Source organism: Cyprinus carpio, chromosome A5, assembly GCF_018340385.1.
Source record: "Cyprinus carpio isolate SPL01 chromosome A5, ASM1834038v1, whole genome shotgun sequence".
NCBI classification, from domain to species: Eukaryota; Metazoa; Chordata; class Actinopteri; order Cypriniformes; family Cyprinidae; genus Cyprinus; species Cyprinus carpio.
Window position 1 is genome coordinate 26,833,714 of NC_056576.1, and position 16,491 is coordinate 26,850,204.

Genomic DNA, 16,491 nt, shown 5'->3' on the forward strand with positions numbered 1-16,491 from the left:
AAACCATAGGAAACAATCTGATCATCAGGTCTTATCCTGATTAAACCCCCACAAGTTCACTGAAGGGGCAGAGGGTTGCCGCCGTTTTTAGCAAAACTCTTTGCATTTCAAAGCAAATGAAATCTAAGACCAGGAACCTGATTTTCTGTTGAAATGCAGCATTTATACATCATAAACATAATGCTAGAGCTCAAAAATAATGATGGCACATGCTTGCAGTCCATCTGCAAGGTTAAAGGTACAGGTTTAATCCTCTGCTTTAGCTATAGGATGCACCATATGGCTCAATGAGATCCATGACCCCAGCTCCTAATCTGTTGCTGGCCTCTAACTGTGTGATAATACATGGTATTCAACAGGATGTACACTAACAAAAATGTTGACGTTTCAACTCATCGTCTCATCAATGGGGGGGGGGGGGGGGGGGGGGGGGGGGGGGGGGGGGGGGGGGGGGGGGGGGGGGGGGGGGGGGGGGGGGGGGGGGGGGGGGGGGGGGGGGGGGGGGGGGGGGGGGGGGGGGGGGGGGGGGGGGGGGGGGGGGGGGGGGGGGGGTTTAAAACAAAAATGTTGACGTTTCAACTCATCGTCTCATCAATATGTTTTTGTGTATGTTATTCACATTCAGTTTCTATAAAGAGAAAGATGTGATGATGGGGGTAAAAACAACAAAAAAGAAGAACAAGAACAACAAACAAATTGTGCTCTTTGTTCTAAAATGAACTGATCTACTATTGCTTGATTTGCTCAAATGTTTAATGAGCACTAGAAATGAAACAACATTTCACAAACAGCATACTCATCATAATACGAATCAGAATCAAAGTGAGAGAAAGAAAAGATTTAACATGAAGCTAAATCACATTCTAGAACATCACTTACCCTCATCCAGAATCACAAAAATAAATTAAACACAGAAAATATGCTGCCAACTGGTTAACAGTAGTAGGGCGGCAAATGTTGGCCTCTAATATGTGGTAATACACAGAAGGCCTCATGGTCAAATCTGGGATGATAATGTGGTTATAAAACGGTTGAGGTTGCCGAACTTTGTTCCATTTTTCATTGAACCCAGCTGAACTCTCGTCTATTTGCACCAGCTCATCCCACACTTTAAGGTATGATGAATAAAGCCTAGATGGAATGTGAGGATAGGAAACAGACTTCTCTCTGTTTATTACATAGAAATCATGAATCATGATTATGAATCAGTTCAGTGAATTCACGAGATCACAATCACAGGTTGAACTACAAAGAAAAAAGTCCTGGAGCTGTATATCTCCTTTTAGACTGAATGTTGCAACTTTAAGACTATAATTTCACAAGAAAAATTAATAGCGCAAATGAAAGCTGTCAAAACTGTTAATTAAGAACCAGACGTGCAAGATAATTTTTTGCAAATACCACCCTTAATATAATTAGAGATTTAGGTCTATGCTAATAGTCCAAACAAGTCTTGCTTTACAGTTCTTACATACAGTATAATGTTTTGCTGCAAATTTAGCCTTTCACAGGTTGCAAATAATTTTTTAGAAGTAAAAATGTGTGCAAATTACATGACATTTAAAAAAAATGCAATATTACACTATAAATTATGTGAGATTTAAGTGCTGTATATTTTGTGAAAGTATGGGAAATAGATAGAAAACCTACATGTCCAACCTGATCCATGAGACTCAGCAACTGGTTCCCATTTTAAAGAAAATGTATAATTACATACATAAACAGTCTGAGGCACAGCTGAGAGCAGGATTGCTGTAAAAGAAAAGGCTGGGAATAATAAAGGGCAGCGAAAGCTTTTTACCTCAGTCAGCTAAGGCTTCAATCACAATAGTCTAGGATAAATTAAGTCTACCCTATAGAATCATTATGACAGTACACTATGCCACACACACAAAGAAACAAAATGTGTCTTCCATTCTTCCATAGGGACACACACAAAGCATACTGATTTCTGCCATGAAAGGGGAGTGAACAGGCCATTCACGGCTTACAGTCGAGGAGCTTTTTTGCTTCAAATTCTAAACACAAACAACAAAAGTCAATGAGGATTCAAAACTCTGATAAATTAATCTTCAATTGCATAAACGATTGCAGGTATTGACTGGTTGAAAGAGGTTGGTCAATGCTAACTGATTGTGATCTGGTGGGTACTGACCTCACAAAAGTTTTCACTGTTGTGAGGTCAGCGGGAAAGCTGCTGATTGGGATCAATGCAACCTGCTGTTTCATTTCAAAGAATCTATCAAGTTCTGATATGAAGCGGAGACTATCAAATCCAGATGGACGACGTGTTGGTGTTCATGTACTTAAAGTAAGGCTTAAGACATAGAAGGCTTCAACATTGAAAGAGAGGCTTGTTTATCCAACAAGGAGTTTTAAAAAAGGACAGTTGCACTTACCTCTTTAACTGCTGCCTTCCCAATATAAGCACACATCTCCTGTCTAACTATAGCTTCACAATTCACCTAAATCAAACTGAATCCTCAATATGGCCTAGTACGCATAAGGTGTGATTTGATTAATAAAAAATATAGCATGAATGTAAAGGAAGGAGTGGTTCTGCTAGCATTCTACTCCACATATAAATGACAAATTACTCAAAATAATACATAATAATGCAATAATTAATATTCAAAGGGACTGGGTTCCAAAAATAAGTGTTTGACTTAAAAGTGGACTTTGACTGTGAACAATAAAAAAATTTTTTTTTTTTTTTTTTTTTTTTTTAAATGTGTATAATAATAATAATAATGCAGGTATATTACAATAATAATTCCATTATTAAATTATATTATTATAATACATTTTCTATTTTTGTTTTCATTCCGTTTTTGTCTTCATGCCCATTTTGAGTGTGACCTAGTTTGTGTCTCTCTTTTGATTAGTTCATTCAGTTCACCTGTGTTCGTTAATCTTCTCATTAGTTCCCTCGTTTTAGTATCTGTATAAGTTCTCCCTGTGTTGTTCAGTCCTTTGCAGGTTATTAGTTATGTATGCTGCTTGTGTTACCCTGTGTTTTGTATGAATCTTCATCATCTTGGATTACTATTAAATGTTATTTGGATTACCTCCATCTTCATGCGCCTCCCTTCACAACAGCGTGACAATTATATTCTACATAATGATAATAATAATGATAAACAGTGAGTGTGGGATGAGATGACATAAATCTCTGTATTTAGCACAATGTTCCTGCATGGTGCTCTTTAATCAGAAGGCTCATTACATAAAGCAAAGAGCCAAATGGGTCAGGCCCTGCCACTCATCCCATGAATCACATGGATCAAATATGTTTAGGCCCCATCTAGTTTTTAAAGAGGAATAGAAAATGTCTTCTGATCCCTGACAAGGGAGAGCAGCAGTGAGATATTATAGTCGACTGCACAAAAACGCCATCAAACTTTCATTCATCCCCTCCAATGGGACTTCTAAAAAAGGCCATGAAATTCAGAAAAAATGAAATACAGGGAATCGCATTCTATATATATATATATATATATATATATATATATATATATATATATATATATATATATATATATATATATATAATATATATATATAAATAATAAAAAGTCAAAGTTCAAGTTCATACATTTTTCCTGAGATCCCAGACCAGCACCAGCATCCACTTAAAAGGAGGGTGGGAAAGTACAACTAAGTGAAGATCTGTAATCCACAATGGAAGATCAAACAAGTGGATTTTGCTGCATCAGGGGTACATGGTTACAGGCATTCAATGACATAGAGGCACTGGGCCCTGTGGACCACTGAATAAAGTCTATAGACTGAATGCACATATGCGCCAGTGACTCTCCATTGAGCAAAATACATGGACCAGTGACATTGTTAACGTCAGCAATATGCACCAGTGATCTTACACAAATGGGCCAAATGCCTGCATGCCAACAGTTTCAGTCAAACACATCTTTGTTAGGACATTTGTAGAAAACTAGGATGAAGTTAGTATAACAATTTGTAGAATGTTCAAATCTCTCGATCTCTGTTTTTCCCTCAGTGTAATACATGCAGCTAACTCCCATTAAAACTGCTTTACTTTGTTTCAGGGTCTTACAGTTGAAACAAAGCCGATTCAAAAAGAAATTCACTTCCAACAATGAAAAGTCAACAAGTCAAAAAAAATAAAATAAAAAAAATAAAAAACCAAGAAGAAGATGTGAATTAATCAACTGACAAATATCTAGCCTACATCAAAGCAGGCTTATTTTTTAACAAAGTTATTCTCTGCTCTCGTGATCTTCTTATTGTAAATGCAATTAGGGTTAATTACCCACCTGTGTTGGGATTCATGTAGTGGTGCAGAAGAGATAATTACAGTTCAGGTATGCATTAACTAACTTTTGTTAACAATTAATCACTGTTTACACACTGGACACTGTTCTCTTAGTAATTAATGATCAGTTCTATCAATGAGTAACCTCATCTTAACCCAGGTAAAGCAAAAGAGAGCCTGTGCTTCTAACGCTTGGATATAATGGGAACGGCATGAAGCAAGTGATCAGTGGTTCCTGAGATATTACATATATATTATAGATATTATAGAATCTGAGTGTGATGTTAATGCGTGAGATTTTTCAAGGCTCATTAATAGAGACATGAGGGTATTTTTTAACAAATAAGAGGTGCACACACTTGACTTCAAACGACCAAAATTTCAGACACTGCAAAAAACAAGTGCGAAGTGTTTTCTATTTTAACTTTTAAAAATACTGAAAAAAGGCTAAGCTGAATTTTCAGTGGCCATTACTCCAGACTCCGGTGTCATTTGATCCTTCAGAAATCATCATAATTTAATATTCTTCTAAACCATGATCTCATGCTAAGCAAAATGAGCATTTCCTCCATGTTTGATCCTCTTTTGACTGCAAGAATTTGTCAGGTCAGCGTTCACCAAACTTGAAATTTTGCACGCAGCATAAGAAATGAATTCTTTGCATATCCTTACATATCCACTCTCTCGGTTTTGTGTGCTCATGAATAGAGGTGAATGAAACACAAAACTCTGGTGTGACCGCCCCTTTAAACTAATATCATGTTGCACCCCGGCTTTAAAACATGAGATAAACATCACAGGTCTGAGATTCAGCCCATCAGGGCCAGACGGCTCCATCACACTCACAAACACAAACACACACACACACACACACACACACACACACACACACACACACACACACACACACACACACAGAGAGAGAGACTGTAGCCCGCAACATTGGCATTGTTTCTTTTTGTAATCCATCCAAATGCTCATCTAGGCTTCCTCTACTGTTCAGTTCAGTTGTGCTGGCAATTGGCTTCAACACCTAGAGCGTCTGACTGTGGGTCAGTGTGGGCATAAGGCTCAACTCCCCTTACCCAGTGCTGGCGGACCAGGGGGCTTTTCAGGAGATTTGTTCCAGTTTATCTGCATATTTCAACTGGCTTTAGTGTGCTGCTAACTGATAAAATGCTGCCAGTCTCCCCGAGCTCTGCCAATGCTGAGGCTCACTGACCTTCCACTGAAGATTCATTTTGAACGAGAGGGAAAAGGGGGAAAAAAGGCAAAAAATAAAGGGAAAAATCCAGGCGGGTGGAAGGAGGCTCCCAGGTTTATCACGTTGGGAACAAAAAAACAGAGACGTCAGAAGTCCTTTCCTTTCCAAACACACAAGCGCATAACATCCACACACACAAGCATACAAAATACCAGCATAGTAAGCTGGTACCAGCATGGCTTCATAGATGATTAAGTGTAACAGACAAGCTGCTCTATGTCTTGACATGGCCCACCTGCACAAGTAAAACCAGCATAGCTATCATGAAAACATTGCCACACAGCGTGTAAAAAGGACTGTGTGTGGGAATCAAATAAAACCTTAAGTTAAATTAATTGTGGGGATCAGTTAGTGGTGCCTACAGGGAAACCACTTAAACATTCTAAAAGTTTTCTTAATTAAAAATCTATACTTTTTTGAGGATTAAAAAAAAAGTGTATTACTCAAATAGACTGACAACAGTTAAATGCCAGTCATTGTAATAATGCAGATGTTTTTGGTTTGCTATTAAATTGTGAATCTTAAAGACTAATAAGTAATAACAAAATATAAATCATAAAAATTCTGTGCCCAAAAATGTGACAGTCAAGGCACTGGCATTTCTTGCATCTCAGTTAGAAAACTAAAGCATCAAATCTCAAATGAATAGGTCAGAGATAAATCTTGCTGATGATGACAGAATATTATTATTCTTTTATTATGTGTTTATATTGCACTTCTCAACAGCACAACCATAACTGAGACTGGCTGCAGTGATCTGGGGAAAAAGAATAATTGTGACATCACAGCTCTCCATAAATGTAGGAGATGGGTAAAATTTAGGGATGCACCAATAGGATTTTAACAAACACTTACTGGCCGATTCCGATAACGATATTTGTCACTTCCTCTCTTATTTAAAATTTTAGCATCCAATTAGATAGTATTTTGATCATGTTTTAAATCAGCAAAGTTCAAAAACACCTGCATTAAATTATACTAGCAGTTTTATTGCTGCATTATCAAATAATTTCTAATGAACATGGATTGGATCCATTTAACATTCAGCAGGCCTTCAAATACAACCGAACTAAGATACATATTAAATAAACAGTGCTTTTTAGGGTAGGTTTAACAGTTTTCAGGTACATACTGTATATAAAGTAAACAAACATAAAATAACACTTCACTGTATAAATTAAATACATATTAATCCTTCTTTATTGTAACAGACTTCATTATGATTAATCTTCTAATTTGTTCTTGTATACATTTTAATATTTTTTGCAAGTTTAAATATGTATGAGATCTCCTTTACTAAGGCGGGACTCTTATTTTGACGGGTTTTCTAGTCTACGGAGCTATATTGGGTAATGAAAGCATGCAGTTCTTTGGATTTAAAGTTTGTCAGTTTATTAAGCACCCCCCGAAAATGCATGATATCTGTATATATTTGTTTACTGTTAGTTGTAATAAGTATTTTGTGTAATTCGCTGTCTATGTTGATGATAATGCAACTGAGAGTTTGAGTTTAATGTGCACTTCCCGTGCTGTGTTTTGTTTAGCTCTTATGTTTTTTGGAGTGAAAAAGGACACAATAAACTTAATAAAACATCAGTTAATATTAGGTCATCATTCACATGAGGTCCACTACACTTATGAAAGTTACAAAAGTTATTTAGTCGAGAATAGTGTGCAATCTTTTGTTATTTGATAAGCATTCAAGTGCAGACAGCAGCGCCAGGATTATGCAACAGACATTATACAGCTTACTGCCTTCACGCAGTTAATTAATAAATTGAGGAAAAATCGTCCTATACATATCAGCGACCGATACATCGGTGCATCCCTAGTAAAAATTTTTAACTTGGAACTGATGCAATGCACAAAAACAAAAGCTGACATAGTTCAATGATGGTTCACTTGGATAATACCCAACCCACCCTGACCCCAAATCCAGATTACTGTAAAATCAGGGAAATATTGTCCTCGCTACAAAAGCACAAGTGAAAATATCAAATTACTTTTATAATACTGTCAGACAGTAAAACATCTCACAAAGCCAAGTCAAAGTATGGGCAGCTCTTCATCTCTTTAGTGCAGGGGTGATGGTCAGGTCAACCTCATCATCCCCCTGCTCTGGATTATAGATTATAGTTGTAATCTGGAATTGAGGACATGCCTCGAAATACTAAAAACAACCAAGGCCAGAAGGATAAACTAAACTATTTGAAAACACTGATGCATGATTAAAATATACACATTTTAATAATAATAATAAAAAAAGAACTAGGATTTCAAAGGTGGTAGCTTTTACAGTATAATTCAATCACTTTATGGTGAGCGCCATCTACCTGTTCAGATATCACATTCCTTATTTTTATAATTTGTGGCCTACACCAATATGGCATGCAACTAAGTAATCTGTTTTAAGGAAGCACTGAATAATTAGACTTAGACTAGTTTTGAATTTACCTGACCCAAACAAATATGCTTCTTGGGAGGATTTTTACATATGACATATTCTCAGATTCACTAACACCCTGGGTGAGACACAACTGATTGGAAAGAAGGTTTCAAGACACTTTTTAAAAATGGAAAAACAGTGCAAAATGAGATAAAACGTTCCAAGACATCCGTCTGAATGTGTATGGCTATAACACTGGTGCTTTTAAGGGGATTTTATCTTTTATACTATCTAACAGCACTAATTAAAGCACCAATAAATAAATAACTAAATAAATAAATTGACATACCAGTCAACCTCACTTAAGGACCTAGTCAGTCATTGGAGTCAACCACTGTAACCTGTCCCTATCACACTCTCTTTCACATCAATTTTTTGGCGAATGGTATACAATGACTATTTAATATCTTTTGAACGCAAAGTTCAAACCTAAAAAAATGTAGTACAAACAGAAATCAGAACATTGTAAATAAATACACCAAATTTTGTCCAATTTCATCCATAGGGGCCATTAAAACAAAGCAAAAGCTTGATTTGGCAAGCTTTTCCTTTGATATAAGTGCTATTATATCCTACAGCAGGGGTGTCCAGTCCTGCTTATGAAGGGCCAATATCCTGCAGACTTCAGCTTCAACCTGCCCCAACACATCTGGAAGTTTGTAGTGATCTTGAAGACCTTCATTAGCTGGTTGAAGTCTGTAGGATCTGCAGGATAGTGGCCCTTCTTAAGCAGGATTGGACACCTTTTTTCTAAAAATAGACTTGGTTACCAATGAGTAAAGGGTAAAAGAGGCAAAATGCAGTTTGTGGTGCATATGTGGTTGCTTACCTGCTGAAACACGAGGGCAGTCATTAAGCATGGGGTCCACCAGAGTATCCAGGGGCTCAGGACTCGACACCCAGTTACAGCAGTGCTGTGAGAGGGAAAAAGGGGGAGGGAGAAAGGAGCAAGCAATTAGGTACCTTAGAGACATCTCACACTGACAGTTTTGACTTTTTATGTTGGGCAGGAGTAGGCACACCACTGGTGGCCCTCCGAGGAGTGTTTTCTTGGCCTAGTGACCTTGCCAAAACTCCCAATGTCATCAGCCTGGCCCCTGAGACACAATTTTTTGACGCAATCTTCAGCACAGAGTGTTTGTCTTCAGCTAAAACAAGTTTAATTAGGCATGTTTGGTTGAGAAAATCATCACACCCTCAAGCTAATAATGTATTCAACTTTTCACTAAATGCATGCTGACATCGTACTGTTTAGATGGGGTGCAGAGTTGAAAAAAGTTACAAAGGCATGCATGGAAAAGCGGGGTCTGGAGATAAGATAAAACATGCTGAATAGAAGACAGAGAAATTTAAGCGAGATTAGCGTATTGCAGCTGGCGTCCTTGTGAAGCGCTGCTTATCTAGGGTTGTTTACTTTCACAGACATAGCACTGTCAGCCATTACAACTGCCGAGGGGACTGAAACCCACCCGTCCACACAGATACACATAGACATGGACAGAAAGACAGACAGACAGATACCACAAACACAATGCTATCTAACCCTCAACCAATGCCCAAGACAACCTCCCCTGATAGAGCAGAGAGGGATGATTCCACCACACCAGACACCCTTGCAAAAGACACTTGCATACATAAGCACACACATGACAGAGTCCCAGGTCACATCACACCTCAGCCTGTCAACTTCCTTCACTTCTGATCCCTGTGTCACTCTAGGGGTCACCACACTGCCACCCAACAGGGACCCTGCATGTGTGTGTGTGTTTGGCCAACAGGGAAGGGGTATATACTGGGAAGCACAGGAATTGTATTTTTAATTCCATCAATCTTTTTTTGCCATGGCATCCTTGATTAACTCATAATAATGTGTATAATGATAAATCAATTCAAGAAATAGCATGATTCTGAAGTCTGGGTTGGTAGTGGCTGCAACAATTACTGGATGTAAGCGGTCTAGAGTTGATGACAGTAGATAACAGAAGTGTAAACATTAACAATAATGCAAATACTCTCAACAGGAAACTGAGATCCACAAATAAAGACACTCTTTAATACAGTAATAAGCCACAGGGCCATTTATTACAGTGATTACCAAAGCTAAAAGTGTTCTTAGGCACAGTGTTGAAGTCTTACTCACCAAAGATGTATTTACAGTATTTTATTGTCACTTTTGATCAAATCGATGCATCCTTGCTTAATGAAAATATAAATGAATTAATTTTAAGTTATTACTAATAATAAAAAATACTGGCTTCAAACTTTTGAACTATATATACACAAACTTAATATATCAGGGATTTTTTTTAAAGATTTGATATCGTTTGTTGTTTTTATTTTGTAATGATATATATATATATATATATATATATATATATATATATATATTACATCCAGTATACATACATACAACAACAACAATAATAATAATAATAATAATAATAATAATACATAAAACAACAAACAATATCAAAATAAAAAAATTCAAGCTCAATTACTGCTGCAATATGTAGTCATCCCTGCTTTTGGCATATTCTGCATGATGCTGAAAGTCGGGGGGGGGGGGGGGGGGGGTTGCTCCTCCTCATTTCTGTTGTCATTTATGTCCAGAGGACTCCTCTCTTAATCCTGTCAATCGCTTGCGTGCCTGGGTTGGGGGAGAAGACAACTGCCATTGGAATGAACAGGCATGCATTGTGTATTTTTAGAATTCCTGCTGCCCTAGTTGTGCACCATGGAGCCAGGCCAGTGAGAGGAGCGCTCCCTGACTGCTGCATCAAGTGTCTTATTGTACAATCTTAATTCATGCCGTCTGGAGAAAGATGTCAGCTGGGCTGGAAGCAAGGGCAGGAATTTCAAAGACTGGAGTCTCAGCCAGTGAGTGGCAAAGAGGCGGGGGGTGGGAAGAGGCTTCAACAGATTTGTCAGGGTTGGCTGATGCACCAGGATGAGTTTTAGATGCAACAGAGAGCCAAGGCCACTATGTAAGAGGATGACATAGCTTTAAAAGAACAGATAAAACACCAAGAATGGTGAAAGGGTTTTTTTGGGATATAGAAGCTGGGTCAGGCTTTTGGAAATGTTCCAATTGTTTTGTGAAATCTGATGGCTTGTAGTTGTCTTGAAAAGCATAAAAATTTAATCCGTATATATCCTCATAATATGACCCTTTAGGTAATTAAGCATTTAATAGAAGGGCCTGATAATACAAGTAAAAACCAAGAATTAATTAGACAAATTGGATGAACAAATATGTGTTTAAGTCTTCCGTTTGTAGTCTAGTAGAGAAAAAAGGCTTTAAGTTAAGCGTTCCCCTATTCTCCCTCAAGAGTTTAACATTTTATTACCGTAATCATAAATACACTGTTTTTTTGTGAATATAGTTTTACTGTTTACTGCACTTTGTTTTTCTTCTTGTTATTCATAAGATGAAGATACAGATGGATACAGACCAAAAGTCAATAACAGAATTAGAGATGGGTCAGGATCCAGTTTATGTGGATTTTTTAAAGGGATAGTTTAATCAAAAAAAAAAAAAAATAAAAAAAAATCCTGTCATCATATACCCTCATGTTGTTCCAAACCTGTATAACTTTTTTCTTCTGTAAAACAAAGTAGAAGTTACCTTGAAAAGAAAAAGTATTTATCCTTTATATTAATGCTGTTGTTCTGGACACCAATGACATTCAGTGCATTGGCTAAAGTAAAAAAAAAAAAAAAATCTTCAAAATATTGGACAATTTATTTTCCTGAGTGAACTAATTCTTTAAATATTTTAGTCAACATACTGTAAAAAAAATATAATTTAGTGATGTAACTTCTTGGATTTTAGCGTGCAGCCAATATGTTCTGATAACCCAATGACTAGTCCATCATAAAAATATCTAGTTTTGCACATTCTGCACAGAACATAGAATATATAGCTTGTGTTTAAATATGATGCCACAAAGCAGACATCTGAACTCAAAATTATCTGTCAGAGTTTTTGAATGCTCTGTGACGGAAATGTACATGAGCAGCCACTGCGCTAACCATTTATGCAACACTTCCAAATCCCAGCTGAAGCTGCATAAAATGAAAACAACAAATGGACACAAATGAGAGCTAATCATCTATGGTGAGGCCCATCAGCATTAATCAGGGCCATATGGTTGTGGTATTCCCGGCTCTTCTGGACTGGGAAATGGGGTGGTGGAGCATGGTGGGACTCTAAGCAGTCTCCTAATGGCCCAGTTAGAGAAGGTAAACTGAAGACAGGTGTTGGATCCTGCTGAGAGTGCCCTCTCATACCTGCACTTATTGAGCATCCCTGCGTCTGGCATCCTACACTTTAGTTGCCCTTTAACATGCCACATTCTGCTCAATCAATCCTGGTTGCGGTTGCACTGTGGTGTATCACACCTCATCCACAGTATTCAACATGACAGACAAGTGTCAACATGCTGCCACATGCCCAAACCGCTCATCTTGAAAATATACTGTAAAAAGCTCTTTTAAAAGCTGTCACAGAGCAGCACTGCTTTGTTTTGTCAATTTGAATTTTTTTATTACATCTAATAAGCATCCTATATATATAGCATATATATATATATATATATATATATATATATATATAGGATGCTTAATATGTGAAATTAACTATTATATCTTTGTTTCGTTTCTGATACGTAATAACTTTACAAAGCCAATATATCTGGGATATAGTTTTAGAAGGTTGTACACAGACCTCAACTCTTCACACACAAACCTCAAGAACAGTAACAATCAACAAAAACCACCTTAAAGAAACAGAACACCCAAAAACTAAAACTCTTATCATTTACTTACCCTTGTGTCATTCCAAACCACAGAGTGGTAAACATGGAACCTTGTGTGCCACATGCTAGAACAAACCTCAATAGTTCTCTATGTATGTTTATTTTTAAAGGGGTCATATGATGCGATTTCAATTTTTCCTTTCTCTTTGGAGTGTTAAAAGTTCTTGGTGCATAAAGAAGATCTGTAAAGTTGCAAAGACTAAAGTCTCAAATCCAAAGAGATATTCTTTATAAAAGTTAAGAGCCAACCACACCCCCTAAAATGGCTCATTCGAACACCCTCCTCCCCATGTCTACGTCACTATGTGGGAAGAAGATTTGCATAACGCCGGCCAAATGTTCACGCATAGAAAGAAGGCGCAACTTTTATTCTTTCTGTTGCCACCGCTGCCATGTTGTGGAGTCGCTGTGTGTTTCATTGTGAAAGCAAAACTACTTTCTTTGGCCTTCCAAAAGAGGACACGACTAGAAATCAGTGGTTAAGTTGTATTTCAACACTGTTTCAGAACAGTCCAACCCAAATATTCCGTTGTGTGCTGCGCATTTTATGGAGGATGAGGATTGTTTCCTGAACCTGTAGCCTGCAATGCATCTGTGGCACAACGGCTGTTTCTATAAAGTTGAGCAGTTCATACTTTGCAAGGACAGTCTGGCGCTTCTGACTCACAGCCTGTAAATACGTTTTTTACATTTAAATAATTTGCCAATGATGATTCAAACACGAGTTTGGAGCAGTGGAGTAGGCTTGTTGTTTGTTGTTTCTCAGATCACAAATGCAGACATGGTTTTATGTTTACACAGCGCGATACCCAATGCAATGCATAAAAAGACAGTATAAGTCATTATATTCAGTAATTATGTCCCCACTGGATGCAACAAATGCCTCGTTTCTAAAGGGTTTTATTTGTTTTGTCTCGTCTAGTGATGTCCGGATATCGATCAAATCTTTCTATTTAACTGGATCTTCTTAGTGAAGCGGTTGAACCAGTTCACCAAATTGAACTGAATCATTTGAAACTGTTCGAAATTACGCTTGAAATTACTTAAGTTATCTGGTTTATAGATGTGCCTTACACTCCCTCTGACGCGAAATAGACCAATATCCCGAGTTATTCAGTTACTCCTAACAGTACATTGACTGAACTGCTAAAAGAGAACCAATGATGGGATGTGCACAAGCAGAGCAGCTGGACTGAGTCTCGTACTGCTGGCCTGGGCTGGGATACTGCATAGTATGTTAAGGGGTGTAACATTTTCGTCACAAACTTGAAGCATTCGGCCAATCACAACGCACTGAATAGCTGGCCAATCAGAGCACACCTCTCTTTATCAGAGGGCTGAGCTTTGTAAAAATCGACGCGTTTCAGAAAGGCGGGGCATATAAGAGAAACAATAATTTACATTATATAGAAAAAATTTGTTTTTTGAACCTTAAACTGCATTAACACATTGCATTACACCAAATACACAAAATAATGTTCTTTTTAGCAGCATCATAAGAGCCCTTTAAATGTGAATAAAAGCCCAAATTAAATCTGTTAATCATAAAAAGCGATTGTACCTCTTCACAAAATTAAACCACTTGATTTGTATAAATTCAATTTACAGTGCCTTTATGACCTTTTTGGAGCTTCTAAGTGTTGTTTAACTGGATTTTCAATGGAGGGACAGCAGGTTTTATAAAAAATATCTTATACTGTGTGAAGAATAATCTAAGTGTTATGGAATGACATTAGGGTGTGTAAATGATGGCAGAATTTTAATTTTTGGGTGAAATATTTTTTTAAACAACAAATATCTAACAATAACAATGAAACAAAAACGAAAGTTTTAAATAAAAGGTCAGCAAACAGCTAAATGGTAATCCCATACCAGTGCATGCTGGGAACTCACAAACCCTTAACATTTCAGCAATACTGTTCAATTTTAAAATCTTTGGACAGAAAACCTTTTGACTAGTTGGGACAACATTTAGGGGAATTTTGGTCTAACTTGGGTTTTTATTTAGTTTCAAACAATTTACATTTCTTAATATTTGTGACTCAAAAAGGTCCTGTAAACAGGAATAGATGTAGTTGCGGGTTTTTTTAATTTTTTTTTACAGTGCAGACGAAAGTAGATGTCCGCTCTTTTGCAGCTGTGTTAGGTTTATGTCTCTCTCCACTAGAATGCTCTAGTATGATGTGTTTATATTTTTGGCTTTTTTGTCATTTATCTTTCCATCACTGTAGGTTTCCAGCCAATGCAGGTACTCTCATGGACAATGGATATTTCTCCACTCTATTTCTTTCTTCTCTATGTCCTAGGAGATTTTCTCTCACCGTTTCTTCCCCTTCAGTATATACCACTGCTTCCCAAGGGAATCTCATCCTCCTTCAGGTTGCTCTGTTTATGTCTTCCCTTCCCCCTCTCTCTCCCTCATATGCCCTTATTCTGCCCCATTATCGCCACATCACCTGTCCTACTGTGGTCTCATCCTGAAAATCCTCCAATTCTGAGCTCTCATCCCTCCATCTCCACCTCCCTCAGGAGGAGAAGGGGAATTACCACCCCCTGCACGAAAGAGTTCAAGATTGTGCAAGGAACGGAGCATCACCTCCAGCAAACCCCTACAGAGATGCCTGCCTGGCCAGAAACAGTGATCTCAAACCTGAATAATGTCCAAATCATGATTGCTATGGATGTAACTATGAAAGGGGACAGGGCCATGACCCTGATTAAAGACAGGTCTACAGTGGAGACACAGGCAGTGGGAAATATGAACGCCTTTACACAACTTGTGTCCCAATTCCTTCATGAGTAAAAAGGATTAGGGGGTTAACGGGTGACACAAAAGGACTGAAAGTGACTTTAACATTCCTGAAGTGAGAGTCCACCCTCTGGCTTCAATTACTGGGATGAATTAGGTCTGAAAATCAATTAAATAAAATGTTCAACCTCATCTGTGTTAATCAGGCCCCCTGACAAATTTATATTTTGGTGTCCTCGATGTATGGTAGTACTTGCATGTGTGTGTGAACGTACAAAATCGTTTCTTCTGCCATTAACAACAGTCTGTGCAAGTCACTTAACTAAAAAAAAATATATATATTATCATTATTTACTTAACCCTTTTATCGGTTCAAACCTATGAATTGTGGAACACAAAATAAGACATTTTGCAATTTTTTTAAATATTTCTTGTGAATACAGTAAAGGTCAGTGTTGTTTTAGACCCCACTGACATTTATTGTATAGACAAAAACATTCTTCAAAATATCCTTGTGTGTGTGTGTTCCACAGATGAAATAAAGTCATACAGTTTCGGAAAAACATGAGGGTGAGTAAACACATTTTTATTTTTTAAATAGTTATTTGCTCAACCTGAACACGGATAGTCTGAAATCCCGTTTTCAACATATTATTTCAATAAAACCTTTTAAATCAGCAATAAAATAAGACAACAACTGTATCATATTTTTTTTATGATACAGTTGTTGTCTTAATCCCAAATCACACTAAACAGCTGTATATTCAGGCTCTTTTAACTTAAAGGTAGCTTCTATTACTACAGCTGTCATATCAAGTTTTACACATATTTTCACATTTATTATTCTGCGAGTGGCCTGTCTCCTCCTTATGTTTCTAGTGTAAGTCACACCACCGGAACGTATAAGAAAGAACAAATCAA

At 37.4% G+C, this 16,491-nt stretch overlaps 1 protein-coding gene across 1 annotated transcript in view; it reads right to left on the bottom strand.

Annotated features, from left to right (window-relative positions):
• Positions 1 to 16,491, bottom strand: part of LOC109093377 (cotranscriptional regulator FAM172A homolog) — a 157,554-nt gene that overhangs the window by 37,523 nt on the left and 103,540 nt on the right. The window contains exon 9 of the mRNA XM_042756649.1: positions 8,834 to 8,918. Coding sequence (XP_042612583.1) covers positions 8,834 to 8,918 — 85 coding nt within the window. The remainder of the gene's footprint in view (positions 1 to 8,833; positions 8,919 to 16,491) is intronic.